At 43.0% G+C, this 27,820-nt stretch overlaps 2 protein-coding genes and 1 long non-coding RNA gene across 5 annotated transcripts in view; 1 reads left to right on the top strand and 2 right to left on the bottom strand.

Moving 5' to 3' along the window:
- NUDT5 (nudix hydrolase 5) overlaps positions 1-5,443 on the bottom strand; it is a 29,282-nt gene extending 23,839 nt beyond the window's left edge. Inside the window, exon 1 of the mRNA XM_033209219.1 lies at positions 5,083-5,443. The gene's annotated coding sequence lies outside the window, so the exon portion shown is untranslated. The remainder of the gene's footprint in view (positions 1-5,082) is intronic.
- Positions 5,279-27,820, top strand: part of CDC123 (cell division cycle 123) — a 55,194-nt gene continuing 32,652 nt past the window's right edge. Inside the window, exons 1-4 of one of the 3 annotated variants that reach the window (XM_033209215.1) lie at positions 5,279-5,635; positions 7,959-8,030; positions 21,757-21,814; positions 22,068-22,100. In XM_033209215.1, coding sequence (XP_033065106.1) covers positions 5,562-5,635; positions 7,959-8,030; positions 21,757-21,814; positions 22,068-22,100 — 237 coding nt within the window. In that variant the 5' untranslated portion in view covers positions 5,279-5,561. The remainder of the gene's footprint in view (positions 5,636-7,958; positions 8,031-21,756; positions 21,815-22,067; positions 22,101-27,820) is intronic. The other 2 variants (XM_033209217.1, XM_033209216.1) reach the window with 2 other exon arrangements.
- On the bottom strand, positions 11,223-27,187 carry LOC117082493. The gene is made up of 5 exons (XR_004436631.1): positions 27,152-27,187; positions 16,276-16,346; positions 13,000-13,112; positions 11,930-12,069; positions 11,223-11,362 (listed from the first exon to the last, which is right to left on the bottom strand). It is a non-coding gene; the product is annotated as an uncharacterized LOC117082493 (long non-coding RNA).

Below are 27,820 nucleotides of genomic sequence, written 5' to 3'. Positions count from 1 at the left end.
TCTCCTGCCTCGGCCTCCCGAACAGCTGGGATTACAGGCCCGTGCCACCACGCCTGGCTGATTTTTGTATTTTTAGCAGAGACGGGGTTTCACCATATTGGCCAGGCTGGTTTCGAACTCCTGACCTCAAGTGATCCACCCGCCTCGGCCTCCCAAAGCACTGGGATTACAGGGGTGAGCCACTGCACCCAGGCAAGATTTTTAAAAGACAGTTTGATGTGAAGACATGGCTTAGAGACCAAGAGTGCAGGGAAAGCATTCCAGCTAGAAGATACCCATGAACAAAGGCAGAGACACCCGGGAAAGGGTGAGAAATTCTGAGTGTATGGCAAGCCCTGTGGTTCTCAAGCTCCTCCTCCACCTCCTCCTTTAAAAAACAAAGGAAAAGCTGGGTGTGGGGGCTCACGCCTGTAATCCCAGCACTTTGGGAGGCCGAGGCAGGCAGATCACGTGGTCAGGAGATCAAGACCATCTGGCTAACACGGTGAAATCCCACCTCTACTAAAAATAGAAAAAATTAGCTGGGTGCGGTGGCGGGCGCCCATAGTCCCAGCTACTCAGGAGGCTGAGGCAGGAGAATGGCTTGAACCCAGGAGGCGGAGCGTGCAGTGAGCCAAGATCCACCACTGCACCACTCCAGCCTGAGCGAGACTTCATCTCAAAACAAAAACAAAAACAACAACAAAGGAAAAACCACCACTACCAAAAAACTCCCAAAACAACTCCTCATATAACGATGATGATTTGCGAACACATTTCTAAGGCCATACACAGATTTGATTGGATCTCTGCCCCCCAAAACTGCAGGCCAACAAAACACACAAAGCTAACTGGCATGGCACAAATTACTGTTGTGATATGAGGTAGTTTTGGGGGCCAGTGCCATGCATTGTATGTGCCTATAGTCCCGGCTACTTGTAGAGGCTGAGGTGGGAGGATCGCTTGAGCTCAGGAATTCGAGATGACCCTAGGAAACATAGTGAGACCCCACATAAAAAACAAACAAAAAAAACACCAAATAAACTAATTTTGGGGTTAGGCAGCAAGTAGAGCCCTCTACTGAAAGGGAGGAAGTGATTAATTTTTCACCAACTTCAGTATGCTAGTATTAGTAACAATAGCTGCATAAAAAGTTAAGTGGGATTTTAGATTCCAGAAGTTAAACTATGAACTCAAAAGTCTGGTTGTGCAGTTGGCACTGAGGCTCATTATTCAATCACCGTACCTGAATCCCTGCCATCTGTTGAGGCTGCAAAGTGAAGCAAAAAATCCTAACAAGAAATTATATGTTGGCTAGTCTCTCCCTGATAAAGATGAATATTGTTAATATCAACAATACTCAACCAAATACAAGATGCAGGAGCCCACATCATAAGCAGAACTCCTGACTGACAAAGAGGGTCATCAGGCAGTTGGAACAGTTTAATAATTGAACAGAGAAATCAACAAAGCACTCTGAAAGAAATTAACCGGAAAGCTGAGGCAGGACAATCAGTTAAACCAGGGAGGCGGAGTTTGCAGCGAGCCGAGATCATGCCACTGCATTCTAGCACAGTGACAGAGTGAGAGTCTGTCTCCAAAAAAAAACCAAAACAACAATAACAAAAAAAAAAAAAAACAAGAAATTAAGTGGAAGACAGAATTAATTTTTTTTTGCAGTAATAACTTACTTTATGATTGTCTTGTTAAAGTCAAGCATCAAATTGGGGATGTCTAAAGTGGCAATCTACATTCTGGCAGAAAAATTACAAAGAAAAGTCACTTGATTGAGAAGGAACAAAGAATCAAATAATTTGTAGCTATATTTAATAATTTTGGTCATAGTTAAAATTTTTTAAATTATATTTTTAAAAGATAATATTCTGGCCGGGCTCGGTGGCTCATGCCTGTAATCCCAGCACTTTGGGAGGCCAAGGCGGGTGCATCACTTGAGGTCAGGAGTTCGAGACTGACCAACATAGTGAACCCCCCGCCCCCGCCCCCTCCGTCTCTGCTAAAAATACAAAAAATTAGCTGGGTGAGGTGGCACACGCCAGTAGTCCTGCTACTTGGCAGACTGAGGCACGAGAAAAGCCTGAACCCAGCAGGCAGCGGTTGCAGTGAGCCAAGACTGCACCACTGCATTCCAGCCTGGGCGACAGAGCGAGACTCTGTCTCAAGAAAAAAAAGGATAATATTCTGATGTATCCTTCTTTTGTGCCATTTGCAGTAAAAAAAAAAATTTGGGTACCCACAATTGAATTCACTTATGGGTTTTTTGTTGTTTGTTTTTTCATTCTCTTCAGGTGTGGCAGTGGGGTGGGTAGGGAGGAATTAACGTTTACTGAAATTATGCCACTTGGTGATATCCAGCAATCATTTACCAGGTGGTTTATAATCTTCACGTTTAATTCTGGTTGAGCAACAGTGAACTGACTGTAATGACCCTTGGGAAGGCGAATTGGTTACAGATGTATAGTAATGATACTGTAAAGAACCACTTATAATAGTCTAGGCAGGACATAACAGGTCTGGAGTAGAGTGGTAGCAGTGGCAAGGTGACATTTAATTTCCATGAAGATGGTTTTAAGGGAGACTGGGACATCGGAAGAAAAAAGGGGTGATGCAGGGCTCAAATCTGTACACACTATGTTTGAGATGATGGCAGACATCCAGGTGAAGAAAACCGGCAGGTGAAAATATTAATCTAGCATGATTAGTCATGCTATGGATTCAGAGAAGGAAATGTGGTTTTTCATTATTTCATTAGGAATTGCACAATAAATCTCCTCCTCCATAATCACATGATTACTGACTTTTCAGCATGCAGGAGGAAAAGCAACTATTTCCACTGTCGAAAGGTTTTATTGGAGAAACTTGATGAATACAATGACTTCATGGCTTAGTGAAGACAACAACAGTGGTTAAAATACACTGAACGCTTATTTAGCTGTATCCATTCAAAGTATTTGAGCATCTCCTACTTATAATGTCAGTTTATCTGATGCTAGTTAAATGTGTAACAAGTTACTTAAAACCAACTGAAATACTAAAAAGTCATTGAACACACTTCTAAAGTATACAGCCTGAATAAAAGGTATTTATAAAAATTCCTTCCCTGTAGTATCTACATATTTAAGCTTACAAACTTAGCTGCTTTTCTACACACAACTGCAATTCTATATTAAAGCTTTGCAACTGCCTTAACCTCTACACTCTTTTTTTTTTTTTTTTTTTTTTTTATCTGAGACGGAGTCTTGCTCTGTTGCCAGGCTGGAGTGCAGCGGTACGATCTCGGCTCATCGCAACCTCCGCCTCCCGGATTCAAGCGATTCTCCTGCTTCAGCCTCCCGACTAGCTGGGACTACAGGCATGCGCCAACACGCCCGGCTAATTTTCGTAATTTTAGTAGGGACGGGGTTTCGCCATGTTGGCCAGGCTGGACAAACTCCTAACCTCAGGTGATGCACCCGCCTCGGCCTCCCAGAGTGCTGGGATTACAGGCATGAGGCACCGCAACCGGCCTATGCTCAAATGTTTCTTGGGCTGTTAAAGTACTGCTCCTCGCAGAAGGGCTGTGTTCCCGGGATCTGTTTTCTTCCGTACATTTATTCCTATCTTCATTAGAAAACATCTGACCTAAATAAATCCCCCAATGATGCTGACATCTCCTTCCGCTGCAATTTTTTACTTTCTAAGTCAAATCAAAACAATTATTTGAGCGACCGCTCCTGCCTGCCATTAAGTCTTTCTGCCACCACCCTCCAGACAGATATACAATATTGCCTCTCTCCCTCAAAATAGAAAGGACTGCATAATTCCGGATCAAGGCATAAATGAACCATTACTGTCCAACCCCCACCAACATACTCTGCAATATTATAATCTATTTACCTCTGCTTTGAAAATGTTATTCTTTAAAGCACTGCTTCCAACTAGCCACTTAGCCAGTAACATTTTTGAGAAAAACAAAACAAAACCTAAAACAATGTATATATTCCTGGGTGGAAGAGTTTCTAACTCAAAATACGCAGAGAATTCTGTTTCTTATTCTAAGGAATACCCTTCTGAAGAGGCCTGCAGTCTGTGGGGCTGTTTCTAATTTAAAACTAGGTGGACCAGGAAGAATGTACATTTAAGGAGGTATCTTTAGACAGATGCCTCACACAAGCCTAAAGCTCGTAGGGTAAGCGACACGACTAGGGGTTAAAAGCGGCTGGTTGGTAGGCCGGGCGCGGTGGCTCACGCCTGTAAGCCCAGCACTTTGGGAGGCTAAGGCGGGCAGATCACCTAAGGTCAGGAGTTCGAGACCAGCCTGGCAAATATGGCGAAGCCCCATCTCTACTAAAAATAAAAAAATCAGCCGGCGTGGAGGTGCGCGCGCTCTCAGCTACTCGAGAGGCTAAGGCAGCAGAATCACTTGATCCCGGGAGGCGGAGGTTGCAGTGAGCCGAGATTGCGCCGCTACACTCCAGCCTGGGCACAGAGTGAGACTCCGTTTCAAATAAATAAATAAAAGCAGCTGGTTACTTCTCATTCTCTTTAACGAAACGAACAAAACTGAACTTTGCTGGGTGACAGGAGTGAAGCAAAGGAAAAAAGAGGGACAGTACAAGTTCGATTCGAATTCTTCCAGTCTTATGATTCGATCACTGGCAGGAATACTGATAAAAATCTGCCTTTTTTCCAGGTTGATAACTTTTGCGAGGCCAGACTAAACGAATTCAACGCTCCAAGGAGACAAGTCTCCTTTTTTCTCCACTTTCTCAAATTTACCTCTCGCCTTTTTCCTCCCAAAGTCGAACCCCCCAGGATCGTACAGGCGGTATTCCCTCTGCCAAGCATTCTATTCCTCTGCAGATGCTGCAACCTTTACACTGGAACCAACACTTAGCTGTGGTGTTCCCCGCTTTCTTTACTCGGAGTAGCCCAGGCTCCTCCGCTCCAATCCCGTTTCCCTCTTGGGCGCCTGGACGCGTGCCCAGCCGCAGCCTGGGAGACACCGCGCGGCTGCACGCACCATGCAGATGTGCTCCCTCTCCCCTTCTACTTCTCCTCCCCAAAGAGATTTTGTGCTGTGACTGGCCTGCCCCGGTTACTTACTCCAAGATGTAGGGGTGAAGAACGGAAGAGGACGAAATAACTAGCTGGAGACAGCAGTGTCAGCAGATGCCGGTGCCACGGTTCGAGACACCGGCGCCTCTCGCGGTGCTAACAGGATGGGCGCGCGCCCTCCTCCCGGCATCCGTAGAACCCCCGCCTTTGACCTAGCTTCAGGTGATTACTTTCCGGGTCAGCGTGTGTCTAGGGCAAAGACGGAGTTGTAAACTTCTTAAAATTCCTCTCTCAACAATTCAGTAATTCCTCTTTCGAGACTAAAGCTCTTTTTGTGTGCGTGTGTGTCAAGCGTATGCCCTGGGATTCTCCTTCTCCGCTTCCCTTTCTCGGTGTTCCTTCTTGCTTTAGGGACCGGAAGAGTCCTTGAACCAAAATAGCTCGGCGGGCACTTCCGGGGCCGGAGCCCAGGGTTCCGGGAGGGTGCAGGCAAGAGAGGGAAAGGCAGCGGCGGCGGCAGCTGGAGAATGAAGAAGGAGCATGTGTTGCACTGCCAGTTCTCCGCGTGGTACCCGCTCTTCCGAGGCGTTACCATCAAGAGGTGAGATGGGAGGGGGTTCGCCCGGCCTACCGGCCAAAGGGAACTGCGACTTGTGAGCGAATCTTACTGCCATCCAAAAAAATGCAGGCCTTCTAGCGACTGCATGGGAGGGAGTGTGTCGAGAGGGAAGTAGGTAAGCAGTTGTCTGCGTCCTGTTGCAAGCCAGCGAGTGTGCTGGCTGGGAGGGTCAGTTGTGGTTTCAGTGAGGGTCGGAGGCGGGATGAGTAGTGGATTAACGTAGTTTAGGCTTGGGAGTTCACCACCACTACTTTTACAATGGCCCCAGGCGCAAGGTGATCACTGCCCAAGGCCACCCGGTGGCTTAATTGCTTTTCGCCACCTCCCCAGAGGTTGGAGATTGGGAAGGTGAAAGGATACGTAGTTACAGTTAGATACGAGAACAAGTACATAGATCTGTTGTATAGAATGGAGACTATAATGACGATATACGTATAGTATTCTTGAAAAACGGAGAGTGGATGTTAGTGTTCTCATCACAAAAATAACTCTGTTAGGCAATGCATTTGCTAGTTAGCTACATTTAACCATTCCACAATGTGTAAATACTTCAGAGCATCACGTAGGCAGCAAGTATTAATATATACAATTTCGTTTCTCAGTTTTTTAAAGGTGTTTATAGAAAATCTGGGGTTTGCACTTACTGATTTTCTGAGCCAACATTTCAGTAATTGCTGATTCATTATATAATGATTTCATTCAATAAAGATTGGATATGTACTTGAAAATGTGTAATAGGCTCAGAATGGTCAGTTAAAACGTGTAAGAAAAGTTTCAGGTTCTTAAATAGTATTGGAATGTCTGGTAGAACCTTGGATTCATTGTACTTAACAATTTCGTTTGTTAGCTTTGTAAAAGTAAAGTACTTAGAAAGGCTTATTTGTAATCAGTCAATAGACATATTAAAAAAGAAAATTGAGTAGTTTATAAATATAGTTTAAATTTTTAAAGAGACTTTTAAGTTACAAAGTTTCACTTGAAATTGGTTAAAATTTAGTAGATTTTCAAACATAATAAGGTTTGTTAGATGAAATTGAAAGCCTGAGGAAGAACCAGATTTTTTTTTTTTTTTTTTTTGAGACGGAGTTTTGCTCTGTCGCCCAGGCTAGACTGCAGTGGCAGCGATCTTGGCTCACTACAAGCTTCACCTCCGGAGTTCACGCCATTCTCCTGCCACAGCTTCCCGAGTAGCTGGGACTACAGGCGCCCGCCACCACCCCCGGCTAATTTTTTGTATTTTTAGAAGAGATGGGGTTTCACCGTGTTAGCCAGGATGGTCTTGATCTCCTGACCTCGTGATCCGCCCGCCTCAGCCTCCCAAGGTGCTGGGATTACAGGTGTGAGCCACCACGCCCGGCCAGAACTAGATTTTTGAATGTGAAATCGTACCTTTGATAAATCAAATACTTATTTTTAAAACCGAAGTAGCCCATGAATACTCTTTTTTGTGCACAAAACCATTTGTAATGTGCCAAAAAAAAAAACTTGATCCGTAAATAAATGAGATATAAGTCACTGATGTTGTGTTGACTTCCTGAAAGCAGGCTGTAAGCTTTTCACTTTTTGAAAATGTATGTGCCTCAAGATCAAAATAAAACCAGCACTCTTAGGTATCTGTGGTAGGGCTTTTTGATAATTTATTATTTCAAGGTAAAAAACAAATTATCCCGTAAGTTTTTAAGAGACTTCAAATATGACTTTGCCATCCTTAATTATGATTATCTGAAACAAATTAAGCTAAAGCATGCCCAGTTTAAGCAGCTTTTATCTCTGGTGATCAGCTGAATAGAATGACAGCAAGACACATCCAAAAGTATCATGAATTCTTAGCTGTGGGTGCCCATTGCCAACGCAAGAATGGTTTCTAGATCTCGTCTCTACTTCTGCCCTCTGTCTTTAGAAGGTGACCAAACGCTAGTCATCTTCTGGTTTGTTTTGCTGCATTTCCTGTGTTGCAGCAAATATCTGCTGGTCTCTGATTTCTTAAAGACACAGAAATGTTGTGCTCACTCAGAATCCTTTTGAGCTTGTTACTTTCATACTGTGATTCCCATCTGGTTGTTTGGATATGGCTGATTTTTGTGGCAATAAGGTGAACCGCAGTATTTAATCATATTATTCTAATTCCTTGTCTGCTGCTACCAAATGTACATCATTAACATTTTCTACTTTATATTAAATAAATTTGTATTATATTAAAATAAATAAATCCAAAATCAATCAAGTGTGGACATTTTTCTCTCTGCTTATAGTTGATCTTTTAAAATGATGCCTTTTTTAGTGTGTGTGTGTTTTTTTTTTTTAGTGTCATTCTTCCACTTCCTCAGAATGTGAAGGATTATTTACTCGATGATGGAACTCTGGTGGTTTCAGGAAGGTAAAGTATTTTAGAAAAAAATGTATTAAGCTTTATCATAAAGAAGCACATAAAATGAATGAATTAGCTTAGGCACCATTCTCTCCCTTTAGCTCTTTTTCTCTCCTAGTCAAAATGATGTGCTGATCTTTGTCTCATATTCCTTGTCAATGCTCACTTAATATTTTCAACATTAAGTACTTTTCCCTCTAATAATTACAAGTTGTGAAATTGAGCAGTTCCTTTCATCTCTGTCTTTAGAAAACAGTTATGATGACAACTTTTCCTTCTGAAGGTAGCAGGGTGGGGGAAGTACACATTAAAATTCTTTGAGATCCTTCAGTTTTGATGATTAAAAATTCATTGTTGCAAATAGAAAGCTTTACTAGGCTTTATCATTTAATTCCTCAACATTTTCTTCCCCACAATTGACCTACCGTGGCCCCACCTCCACTTTCTAGAAGCCGTTCAGGTGGTTTCCCTATTTATAGAATAAAGGGAAGAAGTTACTGTGTTTCAGTCTTTTGGATGCAAACTTGAAAACACTGAAGAATCGTAGGATTTAGTGAAGTTCTCATTTTTTCATTCGAGTCTGCTCAGAAGTCACGTTATGAGTGTTCAGCCCTCACCAGCCTTTCTAAAATAGCCTGACAGTAACCCTATGCCCTGACCTCCCTTCAGTGTTCTGCATAACACTTAACTTCCACCTGACAATTGTTCATTGTTCCGTTAGAATGCAGTTTCATGAAAACAGGGACTTGGCCCATTTGTTCATCCCAGCTGGTGGGACAGTGCCTGATACAGCAGAGGTGCTTGATAAACATTTGTTGGATGAAGGAACTCTAGAAATACAGTAAGAATTGTGTGTTTTCAGTAACACTAAGCGGACCGCATATTTTTGCCTGTTGGGTTTTTAATGTGGTTTTCTGGATTGTATTTCTGTTTCTGGTATTCATAGCGCCTCAATAACCGGAAAATTATTAATGTAGCGCCTCATTAACTTTGAGTAATTTGAGGCTAAGGAAACAGTAGGAAAGTCAGACAGGTCTCAACTTTAGGATATTTACAGATATAATTTTTTTTGTTTTGTTTTTCTTTTGAGACGGAGTCTCACTCTGTCGCCCAGGCTGGAGTGCAGTGGCGTGATCTTGGCTCACTGCAAGCTCTGCCTCCCGGGTTTGCACCATTCTCCTGCCTCAGCCTCCCGAGTAGCTGGGACTACAGGTGCCTGCCACCACGCCCAGCTAATTACTCACTGCAACCTCTGCCTCAAATGAGTTCAAGTGATTCTCCTGCCTCAGCCTCCCAAGTAGCTGGGACTACAGATGCCCGCCACCACGCCTGGCTAATTTTTTGTGTTTTTAGTAGAGACGGGGTTTTACTCAATCTCCTGACCTCGTGATCTGCCTTCCTCGGCCTCCCAAAGTGCTGGGATTACAGACATGAGCCACTGGGCCTGGACTTTTTTTTTTTTTTTTTTTAAGATGGAGTTTTGCTCTGTCACCCAGGTTGGAGTGGAATGGCTCAGTCTCAGCTCACTGCAACCTCTGCCTCCCAGGTTCAAGTGATTCTCTTGCCACAGCCTCCCAACTAGCTGGGAGAACAGGCGTGCGCCACCATACCCCACTAATTTTTGTATTTTTAGTAGAGATGGGGTTTCACCACGTTGGCCGGGCTGTCTTGAACTCCTGACCTCAGGTGATCCACTCGCTTCAGCCTCCCGAAGTGTTGGGATTACAGGCGTGAGCCACTGTGCCCGGCCAGTTTTATTATTCTCAAATATATATACCTATTTGCTTTGTAAATGAGCTTATAAATAATAAGCTTATATAAATGAGAGTATAAGTAAAATAGCTTTTAATATTAGAAAATAATTGGTAAATCTCAGTAGGGTGAACATATTGAAGAGCTCCTATGATGATTCTCACTGGCCAGATGTTTGCATGGCCTCTGGCTTAGGCAAGCACTGATGTTAAATACTGTGAAACAGGGCCAGGCACGGTGACTCATGCCTGTAGTCCCAGCACTTTGAGAGGCTGAGGTGGGTGGATCACCTGAGGTCAGGAGTTCAAGACCAGCCGGACCAGCATGGTGAAACCCCATCTCTACTAAAAACACAAAAATTAGCTGGGCCTGGTGGTGGGCACCTCTGATTCCAACTACTTAGGAGGCTGAGGCAGGAGAATTGCTTGAACACAGGAGGCAGAGGTTGCAGTGAGGCGAGATCATGCCATTGCACTCCAGCCTGGGCGACAAGAGCTAAACTTCGTCTCAAAAAAAAAATACTGTTAAACAATGCGATGTGGTGCTTTACAGTAAGCCACAAATCACATAAGGATCCTGCCCTTTTGGAGTTGACAGTAAAGCTTCATATTTTGTGAAAGCCGACATGGCATAGTGCTGTTTCGTTAGAGAGCCTAATTTTAAGTAATATCTTCGCTATTTTCTAGCCCTTCCCTCTGTGCCTCAGTTTTCTTGTCTGAATATGGGGCAAATGACAGTATAGAACTTACTTTATAGGGTCATTGCAAAGATAAAAAGTGATAATATGTAAAATGGTCAGTCAAATGCCCAGTATATTGTATGCTCTTAAGACATGCAACTACTTTTATTATCATTAGGTGAACATGGCAAACACACAAGAGAATGTGTCATGAAAACTGGGATAAGTGCTATGCAGAAAATGGGGTAGTCATTGCCCTTAAATTGCTGGGAGAGCTGAGGATCACGAGGAAGGTCAGGGAGTGCTCCGAAGAAGGATCTTTGGAGCCTCTGAGATGTGAAGATTGGAGGAGTGTAGTCAGTTGAAGGGCGAAGGGAAGAATCTTCCAGATGGGGGCAACAGCGTTAGTGAAGGCTCTAGGCCTGGAAGATCTTGACATACAAGAAGCTTGGAAAAGGTCATGTAGCTAGAGTACGGGGAGTGAGAGAAGGGTAAGTGGCATGAGATTCACAGTTGATGACATGGGGGAGGACAGTTAAGGTTAGGGGGGTGTGTGGGAGTCATGTTAAAGATGCTGGAATTTATTCTGAGAATGTCAGGAAGGCGTTGAAGGGCTCTGAGCAAGAGAATGACTTGATCAGATTTCAGTTTCCGGGCAGTGTCAGGTGACTGTGGAAATGGAAGATGGGTTAGGAGGATATTGCATTGGACCGGGTGAGACCTGCTAGTGGCTTGAACTAAGATGGTGACAGTGGCGGGGGGAGGAAGTGGGTTTCAAAAGATGGGGAGCTTGCAGCTTCAGAACTTGAAGACAGGGATGTGTCAAGAATTCCTCTCAGATTTCTGATAGAACGACTAGATGAATGAAGATGTCATTTGCTGAGGTTGAGCCTTTTTGAAAACTCACAATCTGTTGAGAATTTTGAAAGGTTAGTAATTTTAGATTAGTTTACTTTTACAGATAAAAACTTGAAAATTTTAAGTTTAATTTAAACGAGGTACATTTATGATAAAATGTATAGATTTTTTTTTTTTTTTTTTGAGACGGAGTCTCGCTCTGTCGCCCAGGCTGGAGTGCAGAGGCCGGATCTCAGCTCACTGCAAGCGCCGCCTCCCGGGTTCACGCCATTCTCCTGCCTCAGTCTCCCGAGTAGCTGGGACTACAGGCGCCCGCCACCGCGCCCGGCTAATTTTTTGTATTTTTAGTAGAGACGGGGTTTCACCGTGGTCTCGATTTCCTGACCTTGTGATCCGCACGCCTCGGAAAATGTATAGATCTTAAGTGTACAACTTGGCAAATTTTGATAAATGGTTACACCTATTTCACCATCACTCCATTCAAAACATGGAACACTTTCATTCCCCAGAAAGGTTTCTCTTGTCCCTTTCTTAGTTTAGTTTTGTCAGTTCTAGAATTTCATATAAGTGGAGTTACATAGTATGTATTCTTTTATGTCTGTGTAAGTGGAAAAAATACCGTTTTTCCTCCGCTCTCACACCGCCACAATCAACACAGAAGACCTCTGTGACCACATGTGTGGGATTTTCTTCCCACCAAGAAGCAATCCGTTCTGCAGCAGACGCCAGCTGAGCGTCCTCCAGTCCAATTCAGTCTGCCTGGAGGAGCGTCAGGTCGCACATGTTGAGGGCTCAGTCTTACAAAGACTGCCCCCCACCCTGATGTCAGTTGCAAGCCCCAGGTTCCTCTCCCTCTGCATCTGACCAGGCAGCTAGAAATGAGTGTCCCTCCTTGGGTTTGATTCATCTGCTACAGCAACTTGCAGAACTGAGGGAAGCGTTTATTTAGGTTTACCGGTTTCTCATAAAAGATGTTACAGCCCTGGTGTGGTGGCTCATGCCCGTAATCCCAGCACTTTGGGAGCCCGAGGTGGGCAGATCGCTTGAGGTCAGGAATTTGAGACCAGCCTGGCCAACGTGGTGAAACCCCATCTCTACTAAAAATACAAAACTTAGCCAGGCGTGGTGGTGCGCTCCTGTAATCCCAGCTATTCAGGAGGCTGAGGTAGGAGAATCACTGAAACCCAGGAATTGGAGGTTTCAGTGAGCCGAGATGGCACCATTGCACTCCAACCTGGGCGACAGAGCGAGACTCTGTTTCAAAAAACCAAACAAACAAAAATAAAGGGTATTAATAATGGACACAGATGAAGAGATGTGTAGGGTGAGATGTGGGGGAAGGGATGCAGATCTTGCATGCCCTCCCTACATGCGCCACCCTCCAGAAGCTCCATGTGTTCAGCTATCCGGAAGCTCTTCGTACTTTGCAAGAAAGTGGGAGATGGCTATGAGGTCTGCCGTGGACCCTAATTCTTCATGCCTCATCCTCCATTGCTTCCACATACAGTGCCTGTCTTTCTCTCCAGACTCTATAAGGTATAGTCTTGTTTACAGTTATAAGTTAGCATACAGTCTGGGTTCAGTAAATATTGATTGAATGAGTGAATGAACATGCTCATCCTCCTTTCTCTCCGTGGTAACCTGCTGAGTTCAATGAATACAATAGGCCAACTATGATGTCGAGTTTACCTTGTTTGCTGAGTCAGATCTAATGGTAATGGTTTCCTGGAGTGCTATGTAGCAGATTCCGAAGCTGCATCCAGGGTTCAGTGAGAAAGCTTGCTTGGTTTGATTCTCGTTGCCTGTAGTGGGTGTGGGAAAGGAGGCTAGCAACGTGCATTTCTGGTATAGACAGTGATTCAGTTTCACTGAACACTTATTGCATGCCTAGTATGAGATGAGTAGTAAGCTTGATACTAGCATAATAAGATGAGCTGGGCATCCTACCGTAGGAGTCTAGGCTTATTAGCAAGTCAAACATACGTACGTACATACATACATACATACATACATGTCTGAGTTGTGTTGCAAAAAATGTTTTTGAATAAAAGCATCAACCAGCTGTAGTGGCTTATGCCTGTAATCTGGCACTTTAGGAGGCAGAGGTAAGAGGATCACTTGAGGCCAGGAGATGGAGACCAGTCTGGCCAACATAGTGGGGCCCCATCTCTACAGAAAACTAAAGAAGTTAGCTGGGCCTGTTGGCACACACCTGTAGTCCCAGCTGCTCAGGAGGCTGAGGCATAAGGATCGCTTGAACCTAGGAATCGGAGGCTGCAGTGAGCTATGATCATGCCACTGCACTCCAGCCTGGGCGACAGAGCAAGACCTTTCTTTCTCAAAAAAGAAAAGCATCAAGTATTCTGATAAGTAATGTATTTGGGGTTTAATTAATCACTGTAAGCTGAGCTTATCCAGAAAGTCTTTACAGTAAGGTGATACTTGAACTGAGCCCGCACACTGGGTCTGACGCAGATGGTACCTCCCTTCCAGTCACTAATCCTCATTGCCCCTTTTTGGTCTCTAGTTTTTTCCTGACCTTGTCTCCCTTAAGGCTGAACAGTAAAATGAGTTGAGCATCCCTAATTGGAAAATGTGAAATCTGTCCAGATGGGTGCTGAGATAGTGCCATTTTTGCTTTGAATATTTTATAAATTTATCTTTGGGCCATGTGTATAAGATGTATATGACACTGACACATAAATTTTTTTTTATTTTAATTTTTAAGTTTTAGTTTTTGTGGGTACATAGTAAGTGTAGGTATTTATGGGGAACATGAGATGTTTTGATCTAGGAATGCAATGTGACATAAGCATGTCATGGAGAGTGAGATGTCCATCCCCTCAAGCATTTATCCATTAAGCTGCAAACAATCCAATTACAGACTTTATTTTTAAATGTACAGTTAAGTTATTATTGACTGTAGTCACTCTTGTTCTATCAAATAGTAGGTATGTGGTCGGGTGCTATGCTCATGCCTGTGATCCAAGCACTTTGGGAGGCTAAGGTGGGCGGATCACCCGAGGTCAGGAGTTCAAGACCACCCTGGCGCAAAATGGTGAAACCCTTTCTCTACTAAAAATACAAAACTTAGCCGGGCATGGTGGCGGCGCCTGTAATCCCAGCTACTCAGGAGGCTGAGGCAAGAGAATCGCCTGAACCCAGGAGATGGAGGCTGCAGTGAGCCAAGATTGTGCCACTGCACTCCAGCCTGGGCAACAGAGTGAGACTCCATTTCAAAAAAAAAAAACAGTAGGTCTTATTCATTCTTTCTACTTTTTTTGGTACCCATTAACCCTCACCTCTTCACAGTCCCCTGCTACCCTTCACAGCCTCTGCTAACCATCCTTCTACTCTCTGTGTTCATGAGTTCAATTAGTTTTTAGATCCCACAGATAAGTGAAAATGTGATGTTTGTCTTTCTGTGCCTGGCTGACTTCACTTAACATAATGATCTTCAGTTTCATCATGTTATTGCAAACAACTGGATCTCATTCTTTTTTATGACTGTGTACTACTCCATTGTGTATATGTACCACATTTTCTTTATCCATTCATCTGCTGATGAACACTTAGGTGGCTTCCAAATCTTAGCTATTGCAAACAGTGCTGCAACAAACATAGGAGTTTATGTTTAGACTTGGGTCCCATCCCTAAGATATCTCACATGTATGCAAATACTGCAAAATCCGAAACACTTTTGACCCTAAGCATTTTGGATATAGGATCCTCAACCAGTAGATGCCAATTATAAAATACATTAGGCAGATTTATATTTTGATTCTTCACAATTCTGTGAAGTAGTTGCTATTTTCCCAATTTTTTTTTTTTTTTTTGAGGCGGAGTCTCGCTCTGTCGCCCTGACTGGAGTGCAGTGGCCAGATCTCAGCTCACTGCAAGCTCCGCCTCCCGGGTTCCTGCCATTCTCCTGCCTCAGCCTCCTGAGTAGCTGGGACTACAGGCGCCTGCCACCTCGCCCGGCTAGTTTTTGTATTTTTAGTAGAAACGGGGTTTCACCGTGTTAGCCAGGATGGTCTCGATCTCCTGACCTCGTGATCCGCCCATCTCGGCCTCCCAAAGTGCTGGGATTACAGGCTTGAGCCACCGCGCCCGGCCACTGTTTTCCCAATTTTATAGATGGCATATTGATGCAAAGTTCTTGGCTGATAGCGGTAGAACTGAGATATTTAAACTATGCTTGCCTGCCTCCAGAGCCACTGCTCTGGTGTGCCAGTTCTGTGTAAGATGTAGGATAGAAAATATAGCATCCTAAATATTAGCACTATACTTTATCCATTTAGTTCTCTGCATGCAGAGGGTTACCTTAGAAAGCCAAGTCTAATAAACTTGTACTTTTTTTTTTTTTTTTGAGACAGAGTCTCGCTGTGTCACCCAGGCTGGAGGGCAGTGGCACGATCTTGGCTCACTGCGACCTCTGCCTACCGGGTTCAAACAATTCCCTTGCCTCAGCCTCCCAAGTAGCTGGGACTACAAGTGCCCACCACCATGCCCAGCTAATTTTTTTTTGTATTTTTAGTAGAGATGGGGTTTCACCACGTTGGCCAGTCTAGTGTTGAACTCCTGACCTCGTGATCCGCCCGCCTTGGCCTCCCAAAGTGCTGGGATTACAGGTGTGAGCCACCGTGCCCAGCCAGACTTGCGTATTTTCATACATTGTCACCTTTTACAGTGAATAAAATTTGTCATACTTTACAGTAGGCACTGCAATAAGTTCTGAAGAACTATATGAATACGTTGATAATAAATATATTTTTCAAAATGTATGTTGTTATAGTAACAAAAATGGTAAGTGATTTTTAGAGTGGTAGAATACATTTTAATATTTCATCTTCTATTGTAAGGTTAGTTAAGCCATGTTAAAGATAATGTTGCATTTAAAAATGTTACGTGGCATTTGAAAGGAGATGGAAGAGAGAAAGGCTGGCCCGCTGGGCATGGACTCACATGCTGACGGTGTGCTAGCATGGCCACTATAGAACAGTTCTTAGCTTTCACTGGTTCTTAGCTTTGTGAATCTGGAAAAGCAAGAATTACAAAGAGTTGATTAAAACTTGGGGAAGGCCGGGTGCGGTGGCTCACACCTGTAATCTCAGCACTTGGGGAGGCCGAGGCTGTTAGATTACCTGAGGTCAGGAGTTTGAGACCAGCCTGACCAACATGGCAAAACCCCGTCTCTAGTAAAAATACAAAAATTATCTGGGCATGAGGCTGGGCGCAGTGTCTTATGCGTGTAATCCCAGCACTTTGAGAGGCCAAGGCAGGCAGATTACAAGGCAAGAGATTGAGACCATCCTGGCTAACGTGATGAAACCGCATCTCTACTAAAAATACAAAAAAATTAGCTGGGCGTGGTGGTGCACACCTGTAGTCCCAGCCACTCAGGAGGCTGAGGCTGGCGAACCGCTTGAATCTGGGAGGTGGAGGTTGGAGTGAACTGAGATCGTGCTACTGTTTTCCAGCCTGGGCAACAGAGCGAGACTCTGTCTCAAAACAAACAAACGAACAAACAAACAAAATTGGGGAACTGACACACGTTAACCAAAGTCACAGCAGACTGATTGATAAGCCAGATTATTAATTTCTTGATCTGCAGAGGAGGATATGGTATGCCTTTCCAGTGATTACTACTACTCGGTAAAACACTCAGCACACACTATACCCTCAGCAGATGTGAATGGAATTACTCCCTGTAGCTTCATATTTCTTAATATAATGACACTCATATTTCTTAATATTATCTCCATCTTTAGTATTATTTCTTGACTTTCCGTTATGATGTTTGTAGGTTTTAAGATTTAGCTCTGTTATAGCCTTTGTATCTTTTTTTTTGAGTCAAAGTCTCACTCTGTTGCCCAGGCTGGAATGCAATGGTGTGATCTGGACTCACTGCAACCTCTTCCTTCTGGGTTCAAGCAATCCTCCCGTGTTTCCTCCTGAGTAGCTGGGACTACAAGCATGTGCCACCATGCCCGGCTAATTTTACTTTTTTGTAGAGAGAGGGTTTCGCCATGTTGCCCTGGCTGGTCTTGAACTCGTGAGCTCAAGGAATACACCCACTTGGCCTCCCAAAGTTCTGGGATTACAGGCGTGAGCCACCGTGCCTGTCCTCTTTATCTTCCTTACAATTTGTGGTTAAATCAGTAGGCGATGTTTACAATATCGTGTCATTACCACTGACTACAGAGCCACATTGTGTACTATGATTATCTTTTCTGTTTTGAAATAACTTTGTTTTCCCTGGAACCAATAATCATGTTTTTAAAATGTGCTTTATTTTTTGTGTCTATCACTAATATCTTACAAATGTTGCAATAGCCAGGTCAGAGGTCTTTTAGCTATTTTTCTAAACCTTCAAGTACAGTTCCAAACCTAGCAGTTGCGTTTTTCTTTTCCTGGAGATCTCATTTTAGCAATCTTCCATTTTCCTGTTCCCTTTGGAGCTGGCAGTTCTGCAGGTCTGGTGTATACTTGTCAACTTGGGACTTTTCTTCTGTGCTAAATTTTCTGTGCCTTGGATTCCACATTATTGTTTCTCTTGGTTTATTCGGTTTGCTTTATTGGAGCACATGCTCTAGAATGCATAGAAGGAAAAGCTTTTGAGTCTTTGCATGTCTGAAAAAATTTTTATTCTTCTCTTAGATCTGATGGGGAGTAGTTTTTTACCTTCATGTGGCAGAAAATTGCCCTCTGGTTTCCAAGACACAGCCCACTGTATTTTTTTTTTTTTTTTTTTTTTGAGACAGAGTTTCTCTCTTGGAGTTCAGTTGCATCATCTTGGCTCACTACAGCCTCTGCCTCCCAGGTTCAAGCAATTCTCCTGCCTCAACCTCTGAAGTAGCTGGGATTACAGGTGCGCGCCACCACGCCCAGCTCATTCTTGTGTTTTTAGTAAAGATGGGGTTTCTCCATGTTGGCCAGGCTGGTCCTGAACTCCTGACCTTAAATGTTCCACTCGCCTCAGCCTCCCAGAGTCCTGGGATTACAGGCATGAGCCACCACGCCCAGCCCAGAATGACTCTTGAAGCCAGTCTGAATTAGAGGAATGGGAAAATAAATGCCATTTCTAGATGGGAAGAAAGGCAAAGTCACTCTGCCAAAGGGCATGTCTAAAGAGATGGGAAGCGCGGCCGGGCGCGGGGGCTCTCGCCTGTCATCCCAGCACTTTGGGAGGCTGAGGCAGGCAGATCACGAGGTCAGGAGATCAAGACCATCCTGGCTAAGATGGTGAAACCCCGTCTCTACTAAAAATACAAAAAATTAGCCGGGTGTGGTGGCCAGTGCCTGTAGTCCCAGCTGCTCGGGAGGCTGAGGCAGGAGCATGGTGTGAACCCGGGAGGCGGAGCTTGCAGTGAGCTGAGATTGCGCCACTGCACTCCAGCCTGGGCGACAGAGCGAGACTCTGTCTCAAAAAAAAAAAAAATTGGAAGCATTATTGTGTCCATTTTTGCCCATTTAAGGTATTTTTTTCTCCATTTATTGTGTTAAGTACTTGGTGAGCCCTTTCATTCTAAAGACTTAAATTTTCCTGTTTTGAGCTATTAAAAAAGAATCTTTGATAATTTCCTCTAATTTCTTGCTTTTCTTTCTGAACCTCCTGTTATTTTGGTGTTTGATCTTTTGGCTTAATTCTCTGAATTTTGTTATTTCTTCTCTATTTTCTCCTTCCTTGTCTTTTTTGTTCTACTTTCTAGGTAATTATTTTTCCATTCTGTTGAATTTTAAAATTTCAACTGTCATGTTTTCAGTGTCTACGAGTTCCTCTGTTCCTTTTTTATAGCCTCCTCTCCTCCCTTAATGGATGTGACATCTTTTATATTCGAGGGTATTAATGATTTTTAAAAATGTCTTTCATCTGGTCCCTTTATTGTCTTTTTTTCTTCCATGCCCCTTTTTTCTCTCCTTTTTGAAAACACTTTTCATCTTGGAGTTTTTCTTCTGTTTTCTAATCATTGTAGGCCTTCATTCATATTTAGGAGTGAGGAGGACGCACACAGACAGACATTTGCAAACTTTGTGTACCTGGGTGCAGCTTGATGCCTGAGGGTGCCAGCAGGCAGCAAGCATTGATGGAAGGTTCCCAGATAATGGTGTGTCCTCTGGGGTTGCTCAGTTTCTGCCCAGAAGAATCCTTTAATCTGTCTGTGTTGTGGGAGCAGGGTGGGAGGAAGGGGACTAGGGATCGCAGCGTTCAGTTTGACTTTTATATAACTTCTCATCATAGTGCAGTCCAGCGTTTCACCCCCGTATTCATCTGGGCCGTTGTGTACCTGAACCCTCTTGAGTTCATTTTTTCCAGAGAATAAATCTGCTGCCCAAAGCGGCAGCGGAGGATTCGTTGCTAAGGTGTGCAGGGCAAGGAGATGGATGTGTCTCACTGCTCCCTGGACGGACGTCAGAGCTTCAGTTCCATGTTCCAGGATAACTCTAAATTCTAACCTCTTGCTCCTTGACTTATCCCTCCCCTTGGCTTTCTGTTTTCGAAACTGTGGTTGCCATCTTTCTTCTGTGGTTGATTCCTTTTCACTTAGTATTGTCCTTGGGATCTTTCCTCTCACTTTAGTAGAGTTTCCAGAGGGAATATAGAGATAAAAGCACATGTTTAACCAGAATCTTCCCCTTCCTTTTCCTTCTTTAGTCTTTGCATAACTGCTATGTTGGTTCTTACGATTATTTTTCTCAGTGATCTGAGTTCTTCCCAGGCTAGTTATTCGTACTTGTGTGTTAAGGAGGGGCCAGGGCGGTGTTCCGAGTCTTCCCTCTGAGTTCTTTCGGCCTCTGATTCCCTCTAGGCAATGAAGATGAGCTGCTGGGTGGCGCTTTTCAGCCCTTGTGTTGCAGGTGATCAGCGACTAGCTGGGGCTAGTGATGTGGGTAGTAAGAAGAATTTACCATGATAGTTGGATGTAGAGAAAGGCAGATTTATTAGAGAAAGTATGAAAATATGTTGCAAGGGTGCAATGGGCAGGTCAGCAAGAAAGTAGCTGACTGTGGGGAGACAAAGGCTTGCTGGGGATTTTATAAGATGGTATTTGTGTTGTGTCCTGAAGAAGGCTTTGTGCAGTATTGCAGTGAGCTCACTTGCCTTTTTCTATCAGTTGAGGGTCCAGTGATAGCTGGGCATGGAAAGATAGTGAGTTTTCTGTGCAGGAGGGCTGTGTGTCCTGGACTATGAAAAAAGGCAGACTTATAGCTTATCTGCCTTGTCTTTTTGCTTTCCCCTGCTCCCGCCAGTCCAGCTCCTTTTCCCTAATTAGGACTCCACACCTTGCTTTGCTTCTGTCTTCTTCAAAGACAGTGTGCCTGTTTATTTTCCCCTCTCTTACCCTTTGCTGTGGTTCAGTCTAGATCCAGAATTAATTCCTGACACCAGCCCGCACACTCTGTTTTCATTGTGCAAAGAAAAGATTCTTGGTTTTGCCCCCAGAGTAGTTCCATCATCTGTGTAGACAGCTCTTCAGATATTCGCTTCTGGTGTCTTTCCTTATCCTATTCAATCTTCCCTTTCTTGACAAAACTTTCTCACATACTGAGTTTCAGAGTCTAGATGATTCTCAGTGTTATCAGAGATGGAGTTTTTTTCTCTTTCCCTTGTTTTTAATGATACCTGAGAACAGGACAGAAGGGTTTTATTCTGTCAGCTCTTCATGCAAGTGTACTCTCATTTATTTATTTCTTCTTTTTCTGAGACAGAGTCTCGCTGTCTTGCCCAGGCTGTAGTGCAGCGGTGCGATCATAGGTCACTGCAGCCTCAAACTTCTGTGCTCAAGGGATCCTTTTGCGTCAGTGTCCTGAATAGCTGTGACCACAAGTGTTCTCCTCTACACCTGGCTAATTTTTAATTTTTTGTAAAGACAGAGTCTCTCTGTTACCCAGGCTGGTCTCAAACTCCTGGGCTTAAGCAGTCCTACCATCTCAGCCTCTCAAAGTGCTGGAATTATAGGTGTGAGCCCCCATGACTGGCCTTGTTCTCCAGTTTTAAGGCTTTCATTTTTATTTATTTATTTATTTGTTTGTTTGTTTGTTTATTTATGTATTTTTGAGACAGTTTTTTGTTGTCATCCAGGCTGGAGTGCAGTGGCATGTTCTTAACTCACTGCAGCCTTGACCTCCCATGTTCAAGTGATCGATCCTCCCGCCTCAGCCCCCAAATAGCTAGAACTACAGGCACATGCCACCTTGCCCAGCTAATTTCTGTATTTTTTTGTAGAGACAGGGTTTTGCCATGTTGCCCAGGCTGATCTCTACCTCCTGAGCTCAAGCGATCCACTTGCCTCAGCCTCCCAAAGTGCTAGGATTATAGGTGTGAGCCACCACACCTAGCCTAATTTTAAGGCTATTTTAAAACATATACTCAGTACCCCTGAAATTAGGACCACACAGTACCCAAGTCCTTTTCTTTCTTGATGTTTGTTTGTGTTTTTTTAGGGACGATCCACCAACACATTCTCAGCCAGACAGTGATGATGAAGCAGAAGAAATACAGGTTGGTACCAAATAAAATAATCTGTTCTATAGACTGTTGTAATTTAAATGATCTCTGAGATGGTTCTGACTTTTAGATCTTATCTTACACCTGATAAAATGAGAAATTGCATGAGAATCTTACTTTGACATATATTTCACATATACTCTGTGTTCAGGAAAAGATGTCTTTAGTTTTTACATGGAGCACTGCTGTTTGAAGCCCAGTGCAGTATTTAAATTTAATGTTTTGTTTTTTCCTCTTTTTCATGCAGTGGTCTGATGATGAGAACACAGCCACGCTTACGGTAAGAGCACAGCAGACTCAGCGTGGGGCCAGCCTCACACTGTCACACAAGGGTTAGTGCCAGGGTTTAAGTGCGTACCTCTCTAAATTCCTAGTTAGTCGCCATTTCATATATTATTTTCCCTGTGGGCCATCGTTTTTATTTTGAAAAATGACTTGAAGCTTCATTTAGCAGACAAACATGATTTGCCCTTTTCCCCTTTAATTGCAAAGGAAATATTTCGAGTGCATATTTGATGCCTTGACTTATTTCTGTTAAGCTCTGACGCTCTGCAAGAAGGAATTATGCCTAACGTTAAACTCTGAGATTCCTAAATCTCTGGAACATAAATTAAAGTGAAAATCTGTATTTCCTTATTCAAGTGTATTTATTTATATTTAGTTAGTGAGTTATTTTGTTTGTTTATTTTTGAGACAGAGTCTTGCTCTGTTGCCCAGGCTGGAATGCAGTGATGTGATCTTGGCTCACTGCAACCTCCACCTCCCAGGTTCAAGCTATTCTCCTGCCTCAGCCTCATGAGTAACTAGGATTACGGGTACCTGACACCAAGCCCGGCTAATTTTTGTATTTTTAGTAGTGACAGGGTTTCACCATGTTAGCCAGGATGAACTCGAACTCCTGACCTCAGGTGATATGCCCGCCTTGGCCTCCCAAAATGCTGGGATTACAGCTGTGAGCCACAGCGCCTGGCCTCAAGTATATTTAAATGGCATAAAAATTACTGTTTCTTTCAAGCGAGAGTAGAGAGATATGTGACTTTTACCAGTGTTTTACATAAAAATGTAGAAGTTATCAAGCATATTACAGTGTTTCAGGATAAGAGTGCCATTGTGAAAGTTAACCTAAAATTTTTTAAATGAAGATATTTTTAAAGGAGTGAGTGAAGCAGATGATCTATTTTTTTTTTTTTTTTTTTTTTTTGAGGCGGAGTCTCGCTCTGTCGCCCGGGCTGGAGTGCAGTGGCCGAATCTCAGCTCACTGCAAGCTCCGCCTCCCGGGTTTACGCCATTCTCCTGCCTCAGCCTCCCGAGTAGCTGGGACTACAGGCGCCCACCACCTCGCCCGGCTAGTTTTTGTATTTTTAGTAGAGACGGGGTTTCACTGTGTTAGCCAGGATGGTCTCAATCTCATGACCTCGTGATCCGCCCGTCTCGGCCTCCCAGAGTGCTGGGATTACAGGCTTGAGCCACCGCGCCCGGCCAGATGATCTATTTCTAAAAATAGGTGAATGAAACTCCTCATACCTTGAGTTAAAAGGGAAAGGTTTTTAGTGAAACTCCTTACAAGTAAATGTAAAGGCAGAAATATAGAAAACCAGCTTTGTGGGAGGGTTTGTTCTAATCTAGCTCTAAATAAGAAGAACTTGTTTATTTTAATGAAAGAGATATGATTGCCAGGGTAGAAGAAAAAAAAAAGAAGTGGAGCTACTCAAAACTGACATGTTGCTTTAGGTGTAAAAAGGGAAGCCTGCCAGCAGATGCCTAAGTGGAAAGTTCGTGTGTTTCATTTACTCCAGATGCCATTCAGATCACTCTCCTTTTATGAAAATTCCATTCCGTGTCATGTAAATGTCACTTATCTGCCATACTCAGGCACTGAACTGGATTCTGTGAGATGAACACAGATGAGTATGATTTGATTCCCACCATTAGGGAGTTTGTAAACCAGGGGAAAGGTGACACAGGCAGCGGGAGATGACAGTGCTGTCAGATCAGAGAGAGTAGTTACAGCTGAGGGCACCAGAATGCCTGACAGGACAAGTGGTATCTGACCTGAATCTTAATAGTGGTGGGGAGTATCAGTATCAACTCGTTTTTAAATATGTATAGATGGGCCTGGCACGGTGGCTGACGACACCTATAATCCCAGCACTTTGGGAGACCAAGGTGGGTGGATCACTTGAGGTCGGGAGTGACCTCACATCTGACTGACATGGTGAAACCCCGTCTCTACTAAAAATACCAAAAGCTAGCCAGGCATGGTGGCAGTCACCTGTAATCCCAGCTACTCAGGAGGCTGAGGCGGGAGAATTGCTTGAGCCCAGGAGGTGGAGGTTGCAGTAGAGCCAAGATTGCGCCACTGCATTCCAGCCTGGGTGACAGAGAGAGACTCTGTCTCAAAAAAGTAAAATAAAATAAAATAAAATAAAATATGTATAGATGATAGATACAACAATTAATAATATAAAGGTGTGTGTGTGTGTGTGTGTGTGTGTGTGTATTTACCAAACTGTGTTCACTAAGAAGTTTTAGAGTCATCGACATGTAACATCCTGGTAGCAGTGAGCACACCTGATGCCTTGATCTTGGTTTCTAATTACCAATCTCCACTAAACAAAATTGAAGCTTCTTGGAGATATTCCGGACTTGGGTTGGGAAAGTAAAAATGAGCCTGCAACAGCCTGTGCCAGGAACTATGGAAGTGCTGAAACAATGATGGGACATGACAAAAAGATACCAGAAGCCAGCTTTGGGCTCTCGTGTCTAAAAATATGAGCATCATAACAAATACAGTTTGAGCATTCCTAATCCCCAAATTCAAAATCAAAAATGCTCCAAAATCCAAAACTTTTTTAAAAGACTGGGTGGTCTCACTGTGTTGCCCAGACTGCACTCAAACTTCTGGGCTCATGTGATCCTTCTGCTTCAGCTTCCTGAGTAGCAGGTACTGCAGGTATGTGCCACTATGCCTAGCTCTCAAAACTTTACGAGCACTGACATGACACCACAAGTGGAAAATTCCACACCTGACCTCATGTGACAGGGATAGCCACAATGTATGTGCATAACCCAGCTCATTCAGCCTCCCCAAGGGAAAATGAAATTACCTTCAGGCCATGTACATAAGGTGTATATGAAACGTAATGACTTTTGTGTTTAGATTTGGGTCCCATCCCCGTTATGTATATGCAAATATTCTGAAATCCAAAACACTTCTGGTCTTACCCATTTTGGATAAGGGATACTCCATGTGTAGTAATAGGAATAGGTTATGACCTATTGACTAAAATAAGAATTGCTGATCCCATAGTGACATACATAAGTGATTAAATAAGTGGGGAAGAAAGGAAGCTTGTCTTTATAGTAGTAAAGGCACTAACTAATACATGTAGAAGGAGTGATGGAATTAGGAGTTACTATTTGGCAACCATGGTAATAATATTTGATTGAATAAATGCTAAAACTAGTGGGTGAATATACAGTGAGAAAGAGGATATTTCCATCTTCTCAAAGTATCTTCACCCAAATTACTTACTATTTGCGCAAAGGAAAAATAGTAATGTTACCATGGAAAGACCTGGCAGCCAAGTGATCAGTATTAACCTCGTCAGTGATGGGACAGACCTGTCACGCGTGCCTCCCGATACGATGCATGGGAAGGACACCACCTGTCACAGCTGCACAGCCTGAGTTTACTTGGGAGGAAACATCCAACAGACTCAACTTCTAGAAACTGTATAGAGTAGTTGCCCTGAACTTTTCAAAAACGTCAAGGTCATAAATGGTGAGAACAACAGAGAGAGGAACTGCCACAGATTGAAGAAGATTATAGAGACCTGACAACTAGATTTAGTCCATGATTCTAGCTAGACTGGATGCCTGGACCAGAAAAAAAGTTTCAATTTTTTTTTTTTTCTGTAAAAGACGTTATTTGAGCACTTGGCAAATTTTGAATAAGATCTCTATTGTGTCAGTGTTAGTTCCTTGATTTTGATAGATAATTTATAGAAAATGGTAAAAATCATGACTCATATAAAACTCTTTAATGCGTGTTGAAGACGTTATTTAACGCATGAGGGAACCAGACGTTAGAACTGGTTCAAAAGAAAATCCAAAGAAAAGTTATATTTGTAGATCAGGAATATTGAAATAGGTATGTAAAAGTTTTGCCTCCCTGCAGTATGGGAGAAAAGACAATTGGACCCCTTCCAGGTGAGATAGAAATTACATGTCCATAAGAATTAGTTCATGTCACTATCACTTACCTAGAATTTGCCAGGTTGTAAAGTAGCTCACAGACCTGGCTAAAAACAGATAACCTAGAAAATTGTACTGTATATAAACAGTACATAGGCTTCCACTTCAGACTGTGCATAAACTTTCTATAATTTAAATTTGCTTTAGGATTCTTATGGCAGGTTATCCTAAAGTTGAGTAATTTTGAGGATTTGAGGGAACTGATCACATCTTTTAAAAGGCATACATATAAAGTAATCCTTAGATGTCAAGTTCTATGGGATAGGAAAATGAAATTGCTTTGTCTTTGAAGGTTGAATCCTTTCGTGTTGTAAAGTTTGTGCAGCAATGCCATTCGTAGGAAATACTGCCAGTGCCCATCTCACAGGAGTGGGGTTTACGGCTAGAGCGGTAGGGGAGCCAAGTCAGCCGCTTCAGGCAATTATAAGGAAATGGCCTCCCATAAATCATAATTGCTTTGGGTGGGGAGAGATGAATGGAAAATCAGGGACTCAGTGCTGCTGTTCATTTTGAAAGCCTCTCTGAATTACTCTAGTCTCATTTCATGTGTCTAAGCTGAAGTCGTCTAGTGGAAGATAGATAGAGGAGCAGCCAATCAAGTAATTAAAAGATACTGTTATTAACCAGGCTAAGGTCAGATTTATCTGTAACAGAAAGAAAGGCAGCCTAATTGGGCCTTAAGCTCTCATTTTTCTTCCCTAGCCTTTTGCTCAAAGCTGTTTCTTGTTTTGGGGGATATATGACCATGTTTTAAAACTCATTTCTTTGGTCTTTTCTCAGACTCTTGTCACAGTTTTTTTCTCTCACATAGCTGGGTTAGATCTTGGGGATCCACATAACTATTTGATGTAATCTTGAATGTGTAGTTTAGTTAAGTAAAGATGTAGTCTGCCTTTTTTTTTCCCTATGGAAGAAGTTGGTTACTGGATTTTTTTCAAAACTCATAGTTGCCCAATAGGGGGCAGCAATCCACTTTACAGGATATAATAAAAATTAATGACCGCGTGGAGAATCTGTTAATGTTTTTGTTTTCTTATGTCTCTTGAGGGCCCCCCTTCCCCCTCTCTTACTTACCTTTTTTCTTGCTTATGTCCATAAGCTCCTGTGATAGTGACAGGACATAATGACATCAGGCTTAAGTTCCTGTGTAACAGCAGTATTTCTGTTCACTTCCGGGTTGCAACAAACATACAGAATGTTTTGGCCACTTGCTTATATAAAATATACATTTTTAAAATCATCCAGAAAGGAAAGAACGTTTTAACTTGACCGAGGTTCAGATTTTGAGTTTTGCTTGTTTTAAAACATGTCTGGAAATAGCAGTGTTTAAATACAGTTTGCCGCGTCGTTTATTTTTCATTGTCTCTGTGGCTTTGGGGGATGCTGTATGTCTAGGACTCTCCCTACAAGTGGAAGGGCTTCGAGCTCTTCAAGCAGGGATGTTATTTCTGACAACTGGAGTATTGCTACAGGTGATATTCCACCTGTCTCTTTTCTCTGGATGAATACTCGTTTTACGTCGGTGTACAGAGAACCATTCATTCCTTCCTCACATCCTCAGAAACCTAGTGATTGTCATTTCAGCCTTGCAGGCTTTAATTGTCTGGAAAATGCCATTTAAACAGCTGATTATTTTATTTCTCTTTTTGGTAAATGTACTTGATCACTGATTTTATTTAGCTGAGTTCGGAAATTCTGATAGTAATTCGTATTCTAAATTCTGTTTAAACACCCTCAGCTATA

Source organism: Trachypithecus francoisi, unplaced genomic scaffold (genome assembly GCF_009764315.1).
Source record: "Trachypithecus francoisi isolate TF-2019V2 unplaced genomic scaffold, Tfra_2.0 Lachesis_group9, whole genome shotgun sequence".
In the NCBI taxonomy this organism is placed as follows: Eukaryota; Metazoa; Chordata; class Mammalia; order Primates; family Cercopithecidae; genus Trachypithecus; species Trachypithecus francoisi.
This window is presented reverse-complemented; position numbering and strand designations above follow the sequence as displayed.